Genomic DNA, 21,004 nt, shown 5'->3' on the forward strand with positions numbered 1-21,004 from the left:
GTCTGTGTATATGAATCTAAACACTGTACACATATGACCATGTATATTGTTGAAGAGTAGAGGTTATAACGGCTCAAACCACGCTGGCAGTGGATTGAGGAAGAAAAACGTGTTTTTAAAAAGAGTGTTCTAAGAGGCCTGTGATTCAAGACAGAGGAATGAATAAACGTATGAAGCATGTGCGAATGTGTCATTTGTTGATTTGTTTCACAGTCACTCTTTCCTGGTTACCACTGGGATTAAAGATGCTCAGTCACTAGTAGCTGGTTTGTTGTACTTCTTGTACTGATACTGCAAGATGAAATTCACTCTCACTCCTCCAGTGACTGTGTGTTTTATAGATAGATAGACAGACGGACGGGCAGACAGAAAGACAGATAGATAGACAGACAGACAGATAGATAGATAGACAGACAGACAGACAGACAGATAGATGAAAGATAGGTAGGTAGGTAACAAACTAATAAGAGAAGTGATATAAAATCACAAATAGAGCTGAAAGTAGAGACTACTGCAGTAGAGTACTGCATATACACTGTGCAGTGACAGTGATCAGGGATGTATTAATGTGCGCAGTTTATACATATGTAGTGCAAGTCAGAGGATATCATCAATGTGCTTTACAGTTACATGAAGGATTGTACTTGGTTATCAAATTAAATCTAAAGAAATTACTCCAATTGTTCCAAAGATACATTTGAATACATTGTTGCAGATTTATATTTGTAAGAAAAGTGTTTCAGGTAGATGGCAAACACACTTCTCTGTAAAATATTGTATGGAAACATTGTCTATTTACATTTGTGCAAAGAAGAACTTTCTTTTGGAAATAAAGAATTTTTATAGATTTTTCCAAATATTACAGTGTACACCAGGTAAATATAACATCTTTGAGTTGTTTATAGTCATAACCACTAGGAGGCGTGCTTAGCTTTTCATTACCTGGTGAGTGGAGGTTAGTGGAGTGTATGTTGTATCTGCAGTATGTTCTGAGTTTACAGTATCCCATATCCTACATTCCTTCCCATAGGCTCTATATGTTCCAGTGACCGTAAATACACTGTTGATAACATCCAAAAAATATAGTTGAACGCAGTTAAGAGAGTTACAGTGTCACTACCAATATATACTTAGTTTAATCAGGAAATCACAGTGAGAACAAAACAAATAAAACAGTAATAGTAACAGCAGAGTTTTAAAAATACAGATCACCACAAACATTTCACAGTGCAAATTCTATCTCTAACGACACTGACATCGTTGTGTCTCTGAGTTATTCTGTCGAGCTCTGCAGCGTTAGAGGAGCATGAGACTACAGTGGCCTCCGCCGGTTGTGGGTGTCTGGCAGAGCCAACAAAAGGCTGCGTGCTTTCATAGGCTCCGCCAACAGCTGTCCAAGTGAGACTGCACAGCAGAGCGCAGGCTGGAGGGGGGAATGGGTTCGAGTCCGACTGCGAGTTCAGCAGCTGAAGCCTACAGCCGACGTTACTTCACTGTAGGTGACCAGGGAAGAGTGACTCAAGCCTTGGGTACAGCTTTTAGCCTGCCTTTGTTGGGAGAGAGGAAAAGACGGCGGCAGGCTGTATGTCTGTAGAAGAGCTACCGGGCTCTTTTGGAGTCATGTTACCAGCGTTCTCTCTGCCCATGAAAGCGGAGCGCAGTCGAAATAAGGAGCGGCTGGAGGCCAGTCTGGCGGGTTTGTGTGAGCTGGAGCTGCTCAGACAGAGGCAGGAATGCAGGGTGCTGAGCGCTCTCTGCCTCGGGGACGCGCCTGTCTCTGGGCGTCCGCCTTGGGGAGCTCTACGGTCGGCACGTTGCGTCCTGGACGCACCAAACAGCAACGCGTCGGATGAATATGGCCTGAGGCTTCACACTGTAAGTTCTGTTTGCCTGATGATTGTTATTTGGTATTCATGTTGGTCAAATCAAAGTCTTGCCAGTTTGCTGATGTAAAGGTAAAGTATAGTGTGGCGTGCGCCACTTTCTAAAACTTTGCATGTAAGGGGCAAAGAGTGGAGACCATGTTACCTGTTAAGGATTGGTGTTATCAGAGGCCTGTTGTCCTCACATGTGATTTGGATCAGAAATATGTCGTGGAATTGAAAACTTTTCCTGTCTTGAAACTGGGGGAGTCCGTCGTTTTCCTCATACTATAGTGTTAAACCATTTGGGACTCTAAGATAAATTCCCAAGTCAGCACCAGTGTTTTCAGAACTACTATCCTTGTTTGGTGGGAAAACAGCTGAAGGTAACTTCTTTCTGTGAGCTGCACTCTCCATAGGCTTTGTTTTCTGTCTGCTTAATGACCTCAGCAGATGATGCTTATGAAAAGAAAAGGCCTGGCCTTACAACAGAGGAGTTTGGATCCAGTGAAACTGCCAAATATTTTACATTTTACATTTAATGACATACTGAAATACATATGTACAAAATTTCAACCTAATATCAATATAGCTCACACTGGATCACTGAGGGACCATCTGCAGTTTGACACATTGAAGCAAATTTCAGACCTGATGCCATCTGACCTGTTTTTTGTTTTTTTTTTTTAATTAGAAAACAAACAAACAAAAAAACAAATGTGCGTATCATTCACTTGGTTTGTGTTGGAACTGCTGCCCCAAACACATTTGTATTTACTTAAAGGAAATCATGTAAAATTATTGTTAGATATATGTTATTATATAAATTATTATTATATATTTGAGACAAATAGTCTAAGCATAAAATGAAATGCTATTATCCAGGATGCCTCCAGTTTCCCCCAAGGGAAGTGAGCCTGCAGCATGTCTGTCAGCTTTGTGCAACGTTTTCCTGAAAAAGGATGCAGCAGATACAGATAAATTGACCCCCTCCCTGTTATAGTGAACAGTGTGAGACTGTCCACATGAAACAAGATGGATTTTGTCTGACTCTTGACAAAAAATATTTTGAGGATCAAGTGTAAAGTTTCCTGAGATTTGGTGATGTCCCAGCTCTGTGACAACTATACAGAGGTGTGTTGTGGAGAAAGTCAAGGAGCCTGATTCTGTGTTATCATCGGTGAAAAACATATCTATCTCATGACATTCCCTCTTCTATAGAATTTGGATTTTTTTTTTATCAACTATAAGGTTTATGTTCAGTGTAGTACAACAATTGTGTGGAAGTCTTATAAGCTAGAGAAGGTACTGTAATACTAAAATTCAAGTGATATTGCTCATGGAAAACAGATGTTTGTATTTCACATCTGTCACTTTATGTGGACCACTCTTTGATTCTTAAACCAAAACACAAGGTATCTTATTTAATGGTATTAAGGCTGGAGCGACTGAACGGTTGTTAACTTTGGACTAATGGATACTTCAAATGTCAGGAATTCCATCCGTGAAGACTTGAAGAAACCAGTTAGGAAACCACTAGGCTATCATCTGATAAAAAAGAATAAATTGCAGCATATTTCATAAACAGACAAAAACAACAAACACATCTAAAAGACATAAGCACAAAACAACAGAACCACTTGATTTTCCTCTAATCCTCACCAACTGAATATTAGTTTAGAGGGAGGGATTTTTATTTCAAAATACATTAACCCTTAGGTTAGACTAAAAGATGCTATGTGTAATTTTTTTGCTATTGCCACATAGCCAATAGCCCATATGAAAGGCTGTTTACTTGGCAGTCTAACAGTCAGTCCAACATGAGAGGATGAAGTAGCCTTTAACCCCCACGAGGTATACTGACTTATTGTACTGACCAAAACTCTTGGTACATAAACAGCTGTTGATGCTAGATGCCGGCCATGTAGCAATAGCAAACCCTTGCACTAGCTCCTTTAAATATGTTTATCTTTGTACTGTTACTGCCATTGGTTTCATCCTGCATCCTGCTCTTTGTTGGTCACTGAGATCAGATGAGAAGTGAAACATCTTCAAGTATCACTGACCAACAAAGTTTTCAGGAGACTGGACAAGTTTTCAGGAGACTTGACAACCTATTTTTAAGGAATAGATATTCAGCATTTTGGAAATTACACTTGTTTGCTTTTTTGCCAAGAGTTAGTGTTTGAGTGATCACTCCTTTTATATAGACAAATAAGATAACTGGTAACTGGTCTTTTTTTTTTTTTACATTATTTGTTTATTTGGATGATCATCTGTTGAGGGTTAGAACAGTTTGCTCTAGGTTACAGCGAACATTTACAGATAGTGAGCAGTTGTTGCCAGACTAGTTTATATGCAGAACCTGGCAAATGTAACCTTTCATCAGACAACAGTTATTACCTTTTGTGTATACACCCACTTTATAAATACTGACACAAGTGTGATGTTGAGGCTCACAAATGTCATTTGGAAACCTATAGAAATATTGCTTTAGTTAGTTAGTTTGACTTGTCTTTATCTAGTGCAAGGAGACTGGAGGCAGTACATAAGCAGAAATATAAAATAAGTTGTGGTTAAGGGACTGGAAATATGTCCTGGAACTATTTCTTACTGACCTGAAGCTGGGCACATTGATTTGATTTCAGTCCACTTAGTCACTTCAAAATAAAAGGTGAAATCAAAAACTTAAAGAGACTGCTTATAACAAGCAAAAACTGTACCTGATTTAAATTTAGCTGCTGTTCCCTGTGAAGTAGTCATTTTGTACAATCCAGGAAGAGTTGAGTCGAGGGCATCTGGACTTGCATGAGAAGTGAAACATCTTCAAGTATCTACAACCAAGAGGCTGCTTCAGTTCTGACTGACTGGTGGGGAGACCCAGGTGTTTAATCTCTGTGGGGTCATGTTTTTTGCCTCTGTGCTGGCAACTGTCAAGTGTTTTTGGGTGGTCTGGTCATGGATGCGATATCTCAGTAACGCTTGGAGAGAATTTCTTCAAATTTGATCCAAACATTCACTTGGACTTCACCTGCAAATGGCACAAACATTTGTGACATATTATGGAATATTGACTCAGTTCCTGCTCGCACCTGTGGCTTAGGTACAGGGAAATTGGAAGGTCAGTGGTTTGATCTCCAGCTCCTCCAGTCTATGTGCTGTGTGTATCCTGAACCCCAAATTCCCCCGATGCCATACCATCAGTATGTGAATGTGTGTGTGAATGGGTGAATGTGACCTTTCCTGTAAAGCACTTTGAGTGGTTGATAGGACTAGAAAAACACTATGTAAATTAGGACTGAACGATTTAGTGAATTTTAACCGGAATCACAATTTGAAGTAATGCAATTAGCAAACAACAAAGGCCGCAACTGTTTTTACAACTCCTGACTCTGACCCAGTGGTTAATCACTACTCATCATTGTTCTGTGTGACAGACAGTCATGCTTACCAATCAGAAGTGGCCCAAGTCAACGTGACTGTGTATACACCCACTAACAAAAAACACGTGAAAGGAAGCTCGTGGTGAGGAAAATGGCAGCTCCATTCAGTGCAGTCAAAAGTGACCCATGTGTATATTTTGTGTTCTGTAGGCAATCTGGCATACAGGGGGTGGAATCACAAAAACACTATGCAAGTAGACACAAAAAAATGTCTTAAGGTGCCAGTGAGCTTATACTATATAGCTCAAAAGATAGCATAGAACAAGGCACTACCAACGTGTACACACACTTATAAGCTATGGAATGGGGATGAACTTTATGAATACTTTGTGCTGAACATTAGTATGGAATCAGAAAAGCCACATCAGAAAAATAAAACATTGCAACTCAGGATGTTTACTATTTACTACTACTACTACTGTCTACTACACGGTCTCATGCTCTATATGTACGGTGCCTCGAGATAACTTCTGTTGTGAACTGGTGCTATATAAATAAAATTGACTTGACTTCTCCTGTCAGTCATTTACTTGCAAAACTGGAGTAGCTTCTCTGAGCTGCTAGCATCCTCACCACTGTCACCAGATTTCATGTGCAGATATTTTGGCTTGATTTCTGATGCTCCGGTTCAATGTCTGTCCACCTTTTGTTTTGAAGGGATTCATAGCACTTGTTGGAGATTTAATTGGACTTAATGTATGGAGGTGTCAACCTTATTCTCTACTTCTCTGCTGCGCTGTGTGTGTGTGAGGATGGGCTGAGACACAAACATGGTGAAGGAGAGAGCGAAACACAATAGAGGCTCTCACACTGACCTGAAATCAATCAAATGCACATAAGTCAGGTAAATAACATAAAAATTATTTTGTTTAAAATAACATTTTTCTGTGGCTTGTTGGGGAGACAGTGCCAAAAAACTAAGCACATTAGAGACCAATTGAAACATCCAATTTCTTCATTCAGTAAGTTCAGTAAGTTTGTGTATGTGGAGGAGATGAAAAAAATGAAGGAAGAAAGAGAAAAACCTTCCATCTGTGATGCAGAAGAAGCAGAGCCAGGCAGAGAAAGAATGCATATTTGTGTGTCTTTGAGAGAGTAGGTGTATTTATTCCTCAGCAGGAGCTGCTGACAGCCATGTGACAGCCGACAGCAGCTGGAGAAGCAGCACAGCCCTCTCTGTGGCCTCCTGTATGTCAAGGGACTAATCAGAGTGTACATTGAAATGTTGACTCAAAACATGTGGCGTGAGTGTGTGTGATTTTATTTTACTATTTCTGTGGGGTCTGACAGTTTGGTAGGGACCAAGATGTTGGACCATACAAGGTTAGACGGCTGTTTGATGGATAAGATTTGGTTTTAGGCTTAGGGCTGGGATTGGGTCAGTGTAAGGGAATGTAATATGCATCAGTGACGGGTCCTCACAAAGTAGTAGTGTGTGTAGCAGTGATGATCATATCAGGGAACTGAGTAATGCTGATCTTATGTTACTGCTGTAACATTCTTTATTCATTTTTGCATCTGTAAGAAAATTTTCAATGGTACATCACTGCAAACACCTTGTTGGTAAAAACAGAAAAAAGTGGTGGAGACATGGAAGAGAAGAATAAGAATAATACATTAAAATTAGGGATGGGCATTTTGATTACTTATTGAAGTTGATTAATTAAGTCAATTTAAGTCAATTGGTCATGACATCATCGTTAAGATGTGTCCTCCACCCAAACCAAAATAATAATATGCTGTCATGTCATGTTTTTTGCAGTGTAGCGTACAGATGCACTAACTTTACCTCCCAAGCCCCACTCATTAACAATGCAGACTCATCTGTGTCTGCAGCACAGAACCGGAAATGTTCCCGTCACCGTGACATAAAACTCTGTCCATGCAGTGGTTGTTATTGCTACTTTGTTGGCTTCCATCAAGTTCTTTTTTTAGAGCTGTAGCTGCCTCATTGTACTTTTTCTCAATCTGGCCGGTAATGGTCTTCTATGAAGGCATGGTGTATTCAGGTTCCATGAGCCTTTGACAGCTCCACTCCCCTGACAACGTTAAGAAGAAACATTTTCATCTGAAATCATTTAAGTCAAGAAATTTGTTCCTGTCATTTCCTGTCACATGAGTGTTTAGGTACAACAAATCCACAGTGTTTTCTGCTAGTACCAGCTGTCGGCTGGATGGCCGGACATTAAAACATTTTCAGCAGACTATTTTCTTAATATTTCAAGTCATGTTACGTCACTTTTTATAACATTATAACTATAATCTAGATGAAGGTTTTTTTTTCATCAGACGTCTGGATCTTAAGTAAACAGAGAAACAAGCTGAACAGCCGCTCTAAACGTCCTGTGCCCACATCGCCGAGAAACATTGATTTTTATTTCAAATTGCTTCATTCAATTTAATTACTTGGTCCATTTGTTTTGGAGTTAATGTGACCTCTCAGTAAAAACGTCCTGAACAATGAACACTGACAGAATCCTAAGATAAAAACAAGCTGAGTTGCTAGCAACGACCTGAGCTAACATTAGCGTCAGCTTGTTGAACAGCCCACTCGAGCAGTGTCAGAACCATAAACATTAGTTCCGTGTCTCTATGAAGTAAAACATAAATCTACTCCCACCCCCAACCAAATAAAAGTTAGTCATATAGAAATTTGATTCAAAATTTGATTCGACTAATCAATTAATCATTTATTTGTGTGTATCCCCAATTAAAATAAATAAAACATAATGACAGTGTGATACAGAATCTCTTCCAGACGTGGATTTATTGGAAAGCTAGGGCAAATGCCCCTGAGGCATTCTGTTTCACCCAGAAATGAAAGCTGTTTTTTAGTTTTTGCTGTGATTTGGTCGCTTATTTTGAATCAAAAAACATGTACACTTAATTGTTTTGACTCTTGCCATATCATCAAGACCATATGTTCTATGCTCATCCAGTTCCTTTACTATTTATCTTTGTACATGTAACTGTCAGAGGACCAGTCACTGCTTTAGCATACAGCAGTCAGTTATGGTCATTTTCAAAACTGGTCTTAAAACGAAGGCAAACACTGACATTGTTCATGGTGAAACCAAAGTAAACTGCAGTTACAGCACTCTGTCGTGGCTTCACAGTGCATTTTTGCAGATACTACAAAACCAAAAACTCCAATACCTCTGTGAAATGCTGCAGTAGAACAATGAAACTCCAATAGATCAAATATTGCAAACAAATTAATGTAATTATCATACCCTATTCCTATTATACCTATTTTTGTAGTGTATGTTCATACATACACAAATGCATACATAGACAAACTGTATGCAGACATACCTATACAAACATGCATAAGGACTAAGGCTGCAGCTGTCACTGATATCACTTATCAACAATCTGTAGATCACTGTCTCATCCTTACAGTGTGGTCCACAAAAACACAGTAATGAAAAACAGAAATCTTCATGATCAATTGTTAAGACCTGAGATTACTGCAGGACGTTGACCTGAGTAACAGCATCAGGTACAAATCTGCAGTGTATTACATGTTGGCCATTAGTGAAGTTACAGTGATAATGAGGTGATAATGGAGGCACTGGTTCAGCAGAGCATCTGACAAAACATGACGAGGAAAGTAAGCAAAAACACTCTCCCTTCCTTAGCAGCTGCTGCTGAATTGTCCTTGAGCAAGGCATTGATACACCATCTGCTCCAGTGGCCATCAGTTAAAGACTGTGGCTTCCCTGGACAGAGCACATGTGGACATTTGGTAAGGTGGTATATGTGTTTACAGTGTGTGAATGTTTGTGGTGTCATCCAACATATTGCAAATCTCCAGTGGGGACCTTTGCAGCTGTGGAGCCAACTTTAAACTAGTAGTACTAAGATGTTCCACTCAAAAACTAGAAAAACTGATAATTCAAACTGAAACTAGGCTTACTACTACTGGGTCAAGCTGAATTTTCAATGTTATTCAGGCACATTCTTCATAGAGTACAGTTTGTCCTGAAACTGATGGACAGTGGTAACTATGTAAAACATCTTCTTCAAGTAAACCTAGTTTACAGCATGTTCACAGTAACAAATACAATACTGTGTTGACTAGAACAGGAAAGCACTGCTATCTGTCACAGCACAGGTCATTCCATGTTCCTAATTCATGGAAAATTGTCACAGTATCAATACATTTGACACTAAGCCTCACTATGTGTTCACTGTGTGGCTTTAATCAAGGGAGGGGGGTTTCCTGTGGTAATCAATATAGGGTTCAACTCATTTCAGTGGTTAGGGGAGGACACAATACCTCCATCTGACTCTGATAAACAATCAGGTGAAAAACACAGTCACTGAATGGATCCTGGGCGGGTTGGCCCTGAGCTTTACAGCTGATGTCTTGGCAGCAGATCCCAGTCCTCCACAGCCCAATGTCCACTCACTGTAATTAATCAAATCCTCCAAAAGTCTTGTGACTGTGCTGCAGTAGTTCAAATGTTTTTTTTTCCCATATAAGGCACATCAACTGCTACCCACTGCCTGAGCTAGGCCCATGGATGTTTAATTTAATGGTTTTTTATCATCTGAAGATACAATACCAAGTGTACTGGTAGCTGTGGAACACACTGCCCACACAGATGAATGGGGAACCATATTTGGCCAGATTTATACTGCCTTCACATCTGGTTTAAACAAAGCTGTACTGGCTAGTAGTCTATGGCAAGCATGTCACAGTGACTTTGAACATGATTTTTGAGCCACTCCATGTGCACTCATTTAGTAAAAAACAAAACACTGAAAAAGAAATCTGTTAAATGGCACTGTATGGTCTTTGTAATATTTCATTTCATTTTAACAAATGTCTAAGTTGGTGTTTTGTAGACATCACTGAATGTTGTTACTGTACATTAACTGAGAGCTGAATGGGGAGAGAGAGATAGTAAGCACTGTAGTTAGCACTCTCACAGTAAGAAGGTTCCAGGTTTGAACCCCAGTTCACCTGGGGCTTTTCTGTGTGGAGTTTCCATGTTCTCCCTGTATCTGTGTGGGTTCTCTCCAGATTCTCCAGCTTCCTCCCACAGTCCAAACACATGCAGGTTAACTGGTGACTCTAAATTGTCTGTAGGTGTGAATGTGAGTGTGACTGGTTGTTTGTCTCTATATGTCAGTCCTGTGACAGACTGCTGATCTGTCCAGGGTGTACCCCACCTCTCACCCAATGTCAGCTGGGATTGGTAGTAAGCTGTCTCTCACTACCTTAGTTGAACATGCATACATACAATCAATGTACAGCGACCAATATAACCTTCCAATTATGACCACTGTAGCACATTAATATGATTATTGCTGCAGCTATGAAAACTCTTATTATATACTTATTATGAGTAGAACTGGTTTCAGTAACAGAGGTCTATAAATTGATTTTCTGTAATAACAATGTAACTGCACATCCTCCCAGACTTAAACCATCAAACAGCTCATACAGTCTTGTGTTACTGGAGCAGTCAGGCTCCTGCCAACTGTTTAAAGACCATAATGTAGAGAACATAAGGATCTGGTATTTGACTGTAATAAAGACTGGACGCAGTGGGGACTGTGTTTTCAGTCTGTCTCGGTTGTTTTTACTCTTTGGAAACCTTACTCACCTCATTTGTTTTTTTCCTTCCTCTCCACTCTTGCTTAAACCTTTCACTTTTTCATCCTGATCTTGTTGTTGTAGGCAGGTTTTCTTTCTCAGCTATTATGAGTGCAGAGTCATCAGACAGGTATGACAAGATTTTAGTAATCATGACCTCAGTTAGTGTGGCTACTTGAGAGAGGAGAGTGTGTTCATGGGAGATGAGTTTTTTTATGTTTTGGAAAGCAAGTATAGCAGTGGTGGCAAGGCCTAAAAACTGTCCCAATCACTGAATTATATTTTTATATATGTTTGTTTGTTTTTTTTGTTTTGTGTATTAAATTGTTACCAATAGTCTATTTTCCTTAACTCATAGCTTTCCTCTTGGTTGTGCCACTTACAATACAGTCCAATCAGAATTCAGCCCAGTGTTGCTAGGGTAACAGATATCTGCCTTGAGGCCTTCAGAATCAACAGTCCAGGCCACTGTAATTTAAAATAAATGGCGATGAAACTCCTGCCTCACAGATCCTTTAACCAATCAGATTTTGAGTTAGTGAGACGTTAGTATAGATTAAATAGCTGTTTTTTCAACCCACAGAGGCTGAAGGAGGAGGAAGAGCTCAATTATTTTAAGTTATTTGTGCATCTCAGTTCCAACAATAAGTCCTTTTCAATTGCTATGAAGGCTAACGCTGAAGTAAGTTGCCTAAGTTTTAATTTGCTTTAGGGCTAAGAATGTCCCCTCGACAGAAGCAGTTTTTTTTTATTTGTCTACAAATAATCAGCAGATTTGGTGAGTAAAATGTATTTTACCTATATTTTATTGATTACATCTTTGTCATTTTATCAGTTAATATTGATGCTTCTGCTGGAGATGATGTGTGTGGGGCAGCTGTGGCTGCATTTTTTAGAGACCTATCGAATTGTGTTAATTGGGTCTTTATAGCATTGCTTCAGTAATGGCATTTATTGATGATGCAAAGTTCTGTTATACTGCGTTTCTGTATATTGTTGATAGTTTCTATAGCCGTGACATCATAATGATGTTATTAAGAGGTGGGTTAATTCAGGTAAGACACCAGTGGAGGCCTAGGTGTGAAATCCATGGCCTGCCACTGAAGTATAGAGTAACAGGGGAGTTGTGCTGACCTTGTTCAAATGTGGTACTGAACATTCCAGTGAGTTATTTTCTGGCAAACTAGCAAATTAGCACTTGTTATTTAGGCAAGAAAACAGTCACAATGAGTTGATGTGATTGTTTCAGTTTACTCTGTGTACGTTATGCACAGTTATTGTTTATTCAGGTGTGTGCAAGCAGTATTTAATGTATTACACATTTTCTGTCCTTAAACTGTGACTGTTATGTCTTCTAAGTCAGTTTAAACTGCTGGACAGAAGAAACAAATTCTACGCTGTGAAATGTCATTAAAAGAAATGTTCTAGAGATAAATGTAAAGTGTTAGGATAATCAGTTATAATATTAAGGAGAATTAGTTAATTGGACAATACTAAGTGATTGCTTGGCACATCTTGTGCAGGATGGGTTTTTTTGTTTGTTTTTTTTTGGTTGAGGACTGACTCACAGTCACCGACCATCTGCATCATCACCATCTTCTCTCTGCTCACTGGACCTCTATCATCATGAGTCTTCACTTCTGCTATTTATTTTCTACCTTCCTCATCATTTTCATTCTCATTCACTAATTCCATATGCTGCATAACTGCCACTGCTATGACCTCTCAGTGAGACAGTATGCTCGAAAAAGCATCCGTACCCCCACAGCCAACTACACACTCATACACAGTTTATTTCTCTGTGCTCTGTGCGGTTTCAAACATGTGAATGTCCCACTTCACATTTCAGATTTTATCACACCCTCACAGTCCTACTTAGTCTGTATAAGATGAATCTTATTTATGTTTACTAGGATAGTTTGAACATAAAATCACACTGAGCAGTGTCACTTTTACAGTTGTACATGTGTGCATGTTCGGGGCTGGTGTGAACATGAACTTACTTGAGGGAAACAAGCAGCAATTGAGCCAGTGTGGTCTCACATAAGTAGGTGCTTAAACCCACACACAGCTCCTTTTATACAGTACATGCCTGACATGAGCCCAGCCTAATTTTGTATGAGTGCGCACACACACACACACACACACACTGCCTCTATGTGTTGGAGAGTCTTGTGATGCACAGACTATGTTAGTTTATGGTTTGAATCTTCCAGGGTACAGGGCAACATGTAATGGAATTTTTTCTAGTCCCACTTACTATTCCTCAAATGAAACCTGCAAATCTTCATTCGATTTAGTAGACTCTCATATCTTAAAGCTGTTTGATGGGATGATGAGAAGTTGGTGAAATTAAGGGGGGTGCATTGAACATGGCAGCTATTTTCCAAAGTGTGTGTTTTTATCAGATGTTATTGTTCAAGTGGCAGTTTTCATCAACAAAAGGCATTAGCAGTTTGTTTTACACTGTCAAACAATAACCTCATCCTTACAAGTCAAGTCATATTAAATACTCTGAAATGAGTTGGACTACAGCTGCTGTGTTGTGTGGCACTGGACAGATTACAGCAGAGATGATTGCTCCTGCAGGCCTCTTTTTGTAGCTTTCTATTAGACTGCTGCATGCCACTTAAAACCACAAGTCAGGAACTGACAAGTGTTAAGTGAATCCCCAACATCACCACAAACAGCTTTTGAAGCCAGGAGGTAACCCTGGCTCAGAATCAGGGGTGGGGTTAGGGGACCTAGGAATCATACTACCAGGAGAGAGGAGGAGTTTGTTAACCCTCGACATGAGGGGAAACTGGGTTTTCTGTTCCAAAAAGTCATCAATTAAAAATAAAACGAAAGCAAAGAATCTTTAGACATGAGACTCTGATGAATGAAGAATCATTTCTCATGCTGTGATAATAGGCTGCATTTAGTTTGAATGTACAGTGGCCCTGAAGGTCAAAACGAGTGTTAAACATGTGGTTGTGTCATTGTTGATAGGGTTGTATTTATTTGGATATGGACAGTAAACTTCATGCAGTGAAGTATCATGAATGCCAACTGTCTGTCAGTTCCAGAATTTCTCTGTATCTCTCAGTTTCTCTGTTTTCTGACAGACTGCTTCAGCTCCTACATAACAGATTCTTTTCCCATCCTTTAGCTTTCATTTGGGTGGTTCAGACTCTGGGGTTGGGGTGGGGTGGCAGTGTTATTGTTCCAGTGTTTTGATAATGAGTGCTTGTGGTCATAACTGTCTGTGAATGTGAAGGTTGTTGCTCTCTATGCTTCTACCCCTAATCCTGGGAGATCAACAGGGAGTTGATATGTGACAGAAAACTGACAGAAACTCTTCCACATTTTACTGTCCATTGGTGTAAATTACTGTACATGGTTACTTGTTAAGTCATGATAATATGAATGTCAAAATCAACATCACATTTAGCATACACCATGATGATGAGTGAGAAATTAGAATTACTTAAAATTATTATCTCAAAACTCCCTTTGTTTAGGAAGTAACTTTTATATAAAATGTGATACAAAATGAAGCTGTGAACGAACACCAGCTTTTCAGCTTTCCTTGCTTTCATGGAGCTAAAATTCACAAATGAGAGTAGATTTCTCAATCACTGGACATATATATACGTATATGGTAAAGCTTGGAGCACTGGAATGAATGGACTTCAGAATACAAACACATGTCTCTTATGTGCATGTTCAGCTGGGTGTTTTGATCATGGCTCTGAGAGAGTATTCCCATCTAAGTAAAAAACTCATGACTTGTGCTCTGTTTCTTTCTGTCTATTTCAGAGCGGTGTCCAGGGTACTCCCTGGGGTATAAAGTCGTCCTTAGAACAGAAGGTGGCGGAGCTGAGGGTGAATACTGAGGTCAAATCAGCAGAACCTCCCACTGATCTGGAGGACACGCGACTCAGTTCAGGTAAGATAATCAACACTTCTTCTCCCGAACTTAAAATTCCACTGCAAGGCACGTGCAGTTTGAAGGTGGACACTATGTCAGCTTACATTACATCATAAAAACTTCTTGCATAGCTTAGGGGTGTCAAAATGTCAGTCACAGCAATTTCTTAGAGCCAGAGAATGAAACAATATCTGATGAAAATAAAACATGTTTTCAAGTAAATGTACAAAATGTAATGGCATTAATAAGTACTCATATTGGTATTTGTACTTGTAATTGGATTGAAAAAATGTGGTATTGGTGCATCCCTATTACACGTAATATAATTATGCTACACGTGTCTGGTAAGACCATAGTTGGCTTGAAATGTGTGTTTGAGTACACTGAAAGAAAATGAATTGCTCTTGTGCTGCACACATGACTGTGTTTGGCGCAACTATCCATCTTATAGGAAAAGGAGAATACTTTTGCTGAGGTGGTAACAATAAAAATAATTCTGATCACTTTCATCTTCTTTATTCTGTTTATCAGGAGAGGTTCTTGCACCCATGCAAAATGGATCTCCTGAGTCAAATTACCATCCTGTGGTCCAGTGTTCCCTTCTGGCCCCTGAGGGAACAGGGGAGACAGAGGCAGATGAATCATGGCTGTCAGAACCAACAAGACAGGTCACAGTTAGTAATGCTTTTGGGGACATGAGGGATGTTGATTTCATACAGGAAGATCATCAACAAGCCCAGAAGGTAGAGAATTATATATTTGGATTGATCCAACGCCGAGCTTTACCCATACGCCCCTCAAAGCCCCGCACCAACCTGGCACATGATGCCAGAGCTGTCAGTGTGGTGAGGCACAGTAGTTTATGCCGCAAGGAGGAGCAACATTCACCAAAGCAAGTGTCTGGTCAAGTGATCGCAACTCCATCCAAGTGTTCAGAGGAAGCTGCTCCACAGGCTTACCATAACCTGGATCAGGATCACTATCTAAGGCTAGAGTTTAATGAAAATTTCCCACCCTTGTACCACCACCACCTCCAGCAAAGTGTCCAGCATCAACCAGGGTTTTATCACAAGCCCAGGCAGGCCTCCATGGTTAACACCTCCCGCTCAACCTCACCGGACTATCCATCTTGCAATGTGCTTCAAGCCCATCAAGACTCCAGCAACAGTGAGCCTGATTCACCTCAACATTTCCACAACTACCATTCCTCTCCAGCTCTGCCAAAGCCTCACCATTCACCTTCTCCTGATGAGCAGCTGGTCAATGCAGAGTATATTCCAGCCCAGCCCTGCCGAGCCTCCACCAGAGCTTATGCCCATCATCACTCTAACCCCCACAAGGGCTCTGGGGTGCCCAAACCCAACCGAAGCATGTTTTCTCCAGAGAGAAGCCATCATCATGAAGAGCAACAGCCAGCAGCATCTCAGATCCAACCCTCCAGATGCCGAGGAGGCCCAAAGAAGTGTCGTTTGAATGAAGACAGAGGTGGTGCGAGCAGGAAGCCAGGGAAGAAAACATGTAGGTCTCAGTCAGAGAACAGCCTGCAAAGGGTTCAAGAGCGCAAGTACAATACAGTGGAGAGGGACGGTGGAGGAAGTGGAAGTGGTGGTAGAGGAGGCCGCAGTAGTCAATCCAGGGGCAAGAAACAACAGCAAGGAAGTGGTAGTTGCCGGCGCTGGCAGTCTACTCTTGAGCTCAGCCAGGACGAAGCTGACCAGCTGCCCATGCAGGGACCCCTGCAAGGCTCTTCAGTTTCAAACCAAAGGGACCATTGTGTGAGGCGCACACGCAAATCTCGTTCTACACATGCATCATATGCCTATCCACACCGCAACCACCACCACTCCCACTCTCACCATCATCAGCACATGGAGTACCATTTAGAGAGGGATCAAGTTCCACTGTGTAAGCCTAGTGAGGACTACCCTCACCCAGGTCAGGGTGAGTCTGAGTCCAGCATGAGTGAGGCTGACTCTCCAGATTCCAGCTCTTTGTCCAGTGACTCAGATGAAAGTGGTGGTCTGGTTTGGCCCCAACAGCTACCCCCTCAGCTTTCCCTCCCTTCACCTCCTGCCCCACCTGGTGCATCATTGCAGCCCAAGGCTTTTGTCAAGATAAAGGCCTCACATGCCCTTAAGAAGAAGATCCTGCGCTTCCGCACTGGTTCACTGAAAGTAATGACCACTGTATAGAGTGGAATACTGGCCAAACTAAAGGAACATGATCTGCAGAGCTTCGGACTACATAGAACGATGGACCACAACTGGTGAATAAAAAATAAAAAGGTTAATGGTAACTATAAAAATAAATGTGTCCATGGAAGTACTATGATCTTTGCTGAGTGAACTGATTGGATGATTTTAGAACAGCCTTAACAAACAATGAAGGAAATGTCTATCACCATATCAGCCTTTTTGTTTCAAAAATTAGATGTAAAATAGTATATGAAGTGTTATAGTTTACCAAAAGTGTTATATGAATTAGTCTTGCTTAGTCAAAGGGTTATCTAATTTGTCCTCATTGGCCCCTAAGTGTCAACACGTATCCATATGCACATACTCACTGAAATAGTTCATGCTGACATTGTCTCTGAGGTCACAGTGAATGGTTTTATATGATTTCAATTTTTGGCCAGGCACAGATTAATCATCAATATGCCCGCTGTTGGCCCTCATGCAAGACCATTTTCATATTCTGATCATGAACATGCATCATTTTTTTGTTTGTGTATATGAGTGTTCCAAGTCAGATTCATCAAACTTTTTCTTTCTCTGACCTGTCTTGAATTCTGTTCACTGTTATGGCATGACTTCAATGACAGGTCTGTACCACCCATACAAATTGTTCATGCCTAAGAGAAAGTTTGAGGAAGTTCTCTAAAATGCAGCTTAAGGCCGAGTCTCTTTGTACTAGTGGTTCTTGGTTCTTGCATGAAGCCCAGTGTGATCTGACTGAAATCTTGAATTGTTAACTGAACAGTCCTTTGTATGTTTGTATACACACTTGGCCGCACACTCAGTCACTACGAACATTGTTAATAGGTAAATTAATATTTTAATGCTTTGCAGATCTGTAAAAAAAAAAATAATAATAACAATGCATGTTTAAAAAATATGTTTTCTTTGTCAGGTTGCCAGCCTTCATTTAAAGGAAGGATGTTTTGTCTTCTAGTTTCTCTTTTATTCACCTGTTCTCTATATTCTTGCTATTCATTCTTCAACAGACTGTTGCACATGTGCACATTGGAAACTTATTGATAGAAATTCTATTAGCCTTCAAAAGTAAGACCAGTCAGTGTCCTTATATTTGGACTTTGAAATCCTCTAGTGTTGCTGACATGATGAATAATTTATTAAAAAGGAGGTGAACCTAAGGCAAACAACGAAGAGGTAAAAATTAGAGATAGACCGTTTTTTTCAGGGCCGATACAGATACCGATTATTAGTAGCCAAGGAGGCCGATAACCGATATTTGGAGCCGATATTCATTTGCAGTAAAAGTGAAAATATTGGCGTCAAAATTTTGACTAATACTAAACTAACTCCAACACTTAACTTTGTTTAAATGCCTTTAAGCATATGTTTATTAAACAGCTTTTCAGATTTGCAACATTTTAAAGGTTTTTTTTTATCTTAGACAATAGACAGCTTTGTTTTAAAATTCTAACAAAAAGTGCAGGGAGGATTTTAAATAAATAAATAAACAGCTTCCTGAAGTTTTATAAAGTAAATGAAACAAAGTTAAATAAATTTGCATTTGCACAGAAATGTGAGTCTCAAATCAATTAGTACAGAAATGTGAGCACAGAAATGTGAGTCTCAAATCAATTAGTAGTCCCAACTGAGCAGCACCAGAATCTGGCGCAAAAAGCAGAGTTGTTCAGTGTGTGTGTGAGCACTGTGCATGCACAGCTTTTACTGCTGATTGGCTGTTACCCGTGCCGTGGCTCTGCGTGTAACCAATCAGATGGTGCTGTGGGTGGGACGATGCTGGAGACAGAGTAGTGACTACAGACAGAGAGGGGCGCCTGCATCAGAGTCAAAATAACCCAGTTTTGAATTCTCTCTTATCGGCCGTTAGATTAAAAAAAATGTCCGATGCCGATATGCGTGAAAATGCCGAATATCGGCGCCGATAATCGGCCCGGCCGAAAATGAAATAATGGTAAACATACAGGTAATAAATATATTATTGGTGAAAGTAAATATAATGGTCAGACGTGGAAATGTGACCACGGTAGTAAAATTCGTAGTTATGAAGGAGTGGATTGTGAGTACAGTACAAAGTGCCTGTGAATTTGAGGTTGGGATAGTAACCTGGTGAGTACATACAATATCTCACTTACAGAGCAACTTAGTGTTGAGTAGAAAGTTAATTTCTACTGGTTATTTAATAGCTGACAGTGTTATCATTTAACATGCACTAGCCAACTCACTATTAGCTTGTTTTTGTATGCAATTTGTTTGACAGTGTATGAAATTAAATTGTTGTAAATTTAATAAAAAAAAAAAATACCCACGTCGACCAGTAGTTTAATCAGTGGAGGCTTGTTTAATGCATCAGGTTAGGTATTACCAAATGGCCAACCTATGTAAATGTCCCCAGGCAGACCACACACCATGACACAGGTAAAGAAAACACACACACACACACGCTCACACACACACACACACACACACACACACACACACACACACACACAAACCAGAAAGAGAGTGGGGGAGGTGACAGAGAGAGGAGGGATTAAAGTGGAAATTTAGGGGCCCAAGGGGAACATTGGCTTGTTTAAGAGTAATGATTCCAATATTCCTCTCTCAAGTGTCACCAACAGTACAGAAGAAGAAGAGAGGACAGTGCCACAGTAAAAGTTCCTGGTCATCTGGATTTCATGATCCATTACTGCTTTCACAGGGTTAAGTCTGTTATTACTGTTACTACCATTGCTGCAGCTGCCACTAGACTGTTTTCACCCAGAGGCAGTCCTGGCTAGATTTGCGCGCCGGGCGAACCATCCCTTGCCCCCCACGGCCCCACAAAAAAAAGGGCTTACCCCCAAACACCGCCACCAACACAACAATATATTATATTATTTTATTATTATTACATACAAAAACATAACTAGTACAAAGAAAAAACAAGATAAATAAATAAAATACAGTATATAAATTGCACATGCACATCATAACATGACCTTTCGCATTACCTTTTGCCAACACTGTCCGTTCACCCGTCAATCAACCGGAGTCCGGAGTCACGTGACATAAACAAATTTATGTAGATGATTTTTTTTTTTTTTACGTTTTTCACATAACCCAGTCAATTACGTGTAGGCATATGGGTCTATGTTAATTATGAAATACAATTTATTTGGAAGCAGTTTGTGTTGTGTGGCCTGGCATCAGTCTATCCCCCCCTTGCCAACCTCTGCAGTCGCAAGTTGATCCCCCTCCCCCCTCCCCCATTGCCTCTTCGAACACACACAACCTGTATGACTCTCAGCAGCAAGTTGACGTGACAATGAGGGTCCCAGCGCCCACTCCACTAACTTGACATGGAAATGAGCGGCAGTCTAGAAAACTGGCGAGTTTTGTTTTGAGTTTAGTTTTTTTTTTGTTTTGTTTTGTTTTTTTTGAGGGCGTTCTCGTGCGCCCTCACATAGATTGCGCCCTGGGCGGTCGCCCACATTGCCCATAGCAAAAACCAGCCCTGTTTTCACCACTGCTACTAGAACTACTACTATTTCTTTTATATTTGTTAGTGCCACTATTGTTACTACTTCAACTACGGATATTATCACTACTACTTCTACTACTACTACTGCCACTACTACGAGGGTATTTTTACTACTACTATCACACCTATTAATGCAAATTGTAATTGCAAACTGTAATGTTTCTATTGGTACTACTACTGCTACTACTACTAGCAGTGCTGCTAGTATTTGTAATACTATTACTATTACAAATTGCAGCTACTTTTAATCACAAAGCTACCAGTATAATACTACTACCACCAGTAAAAAATATATTTGTTATAAATCTTTTGTGGCTGTGAAAGTACTTGAGCACATATTCTATGCGACCCTTGCTGATACACACATTTGGTATACAGTATAACCTCATCTAAAAAGATGTCTGCTGAGAGCAAGAGATGTGTCTGTGTGTGTGTGTGTGTGTGT

General features: G+C 40.2%; 1 protein-coding gene across 1 annotated transcript; it reads left to right on the forward strand.

The window, feature by feature from the left end:
* Nucleotides 1-1,277: 1,277 nt before the first annotated feature.
* On the forward strand, nucleotides 1,278-19,349 carry LOC108900083 (dapper homolog 1). Its single transcript, XM_018700925.2, has 3 exons — nucleotides 1,278-1,875; nucleotides 14,715-14,844; nucleotides 15,358-19,349. Exons 1-3 carry the CDS (start codon nucleotides 1,585-1,587, stop codon nucleotides 17,016-17,018), a joined length of 2,082 nt encoding a protein of 693 aa, XP_018556441.1. The 5' UTR covers nucleotides 1,278-1,584; the 3' UTR covers nucleotides 17,019-19,349.
* Nucleotides 19,350-21,004: the final 1,655 nt, after the last annotated feature.

This window comes from Lates calcarifer, unplaced genomic scaffold, assembly GCF_001640805.2.
Source record: "Lates calcarifer isolate ASB-BC8 unplaced genomic scaffold, TLL_Latcal_v3 _unitig_4509_quiver_412, whole genome shotgun sequence".
NCBI lineage: Eukaryota > Metazoa > Chordata > Actinopteri > Centropomidae > Lates > Lates calcarifer.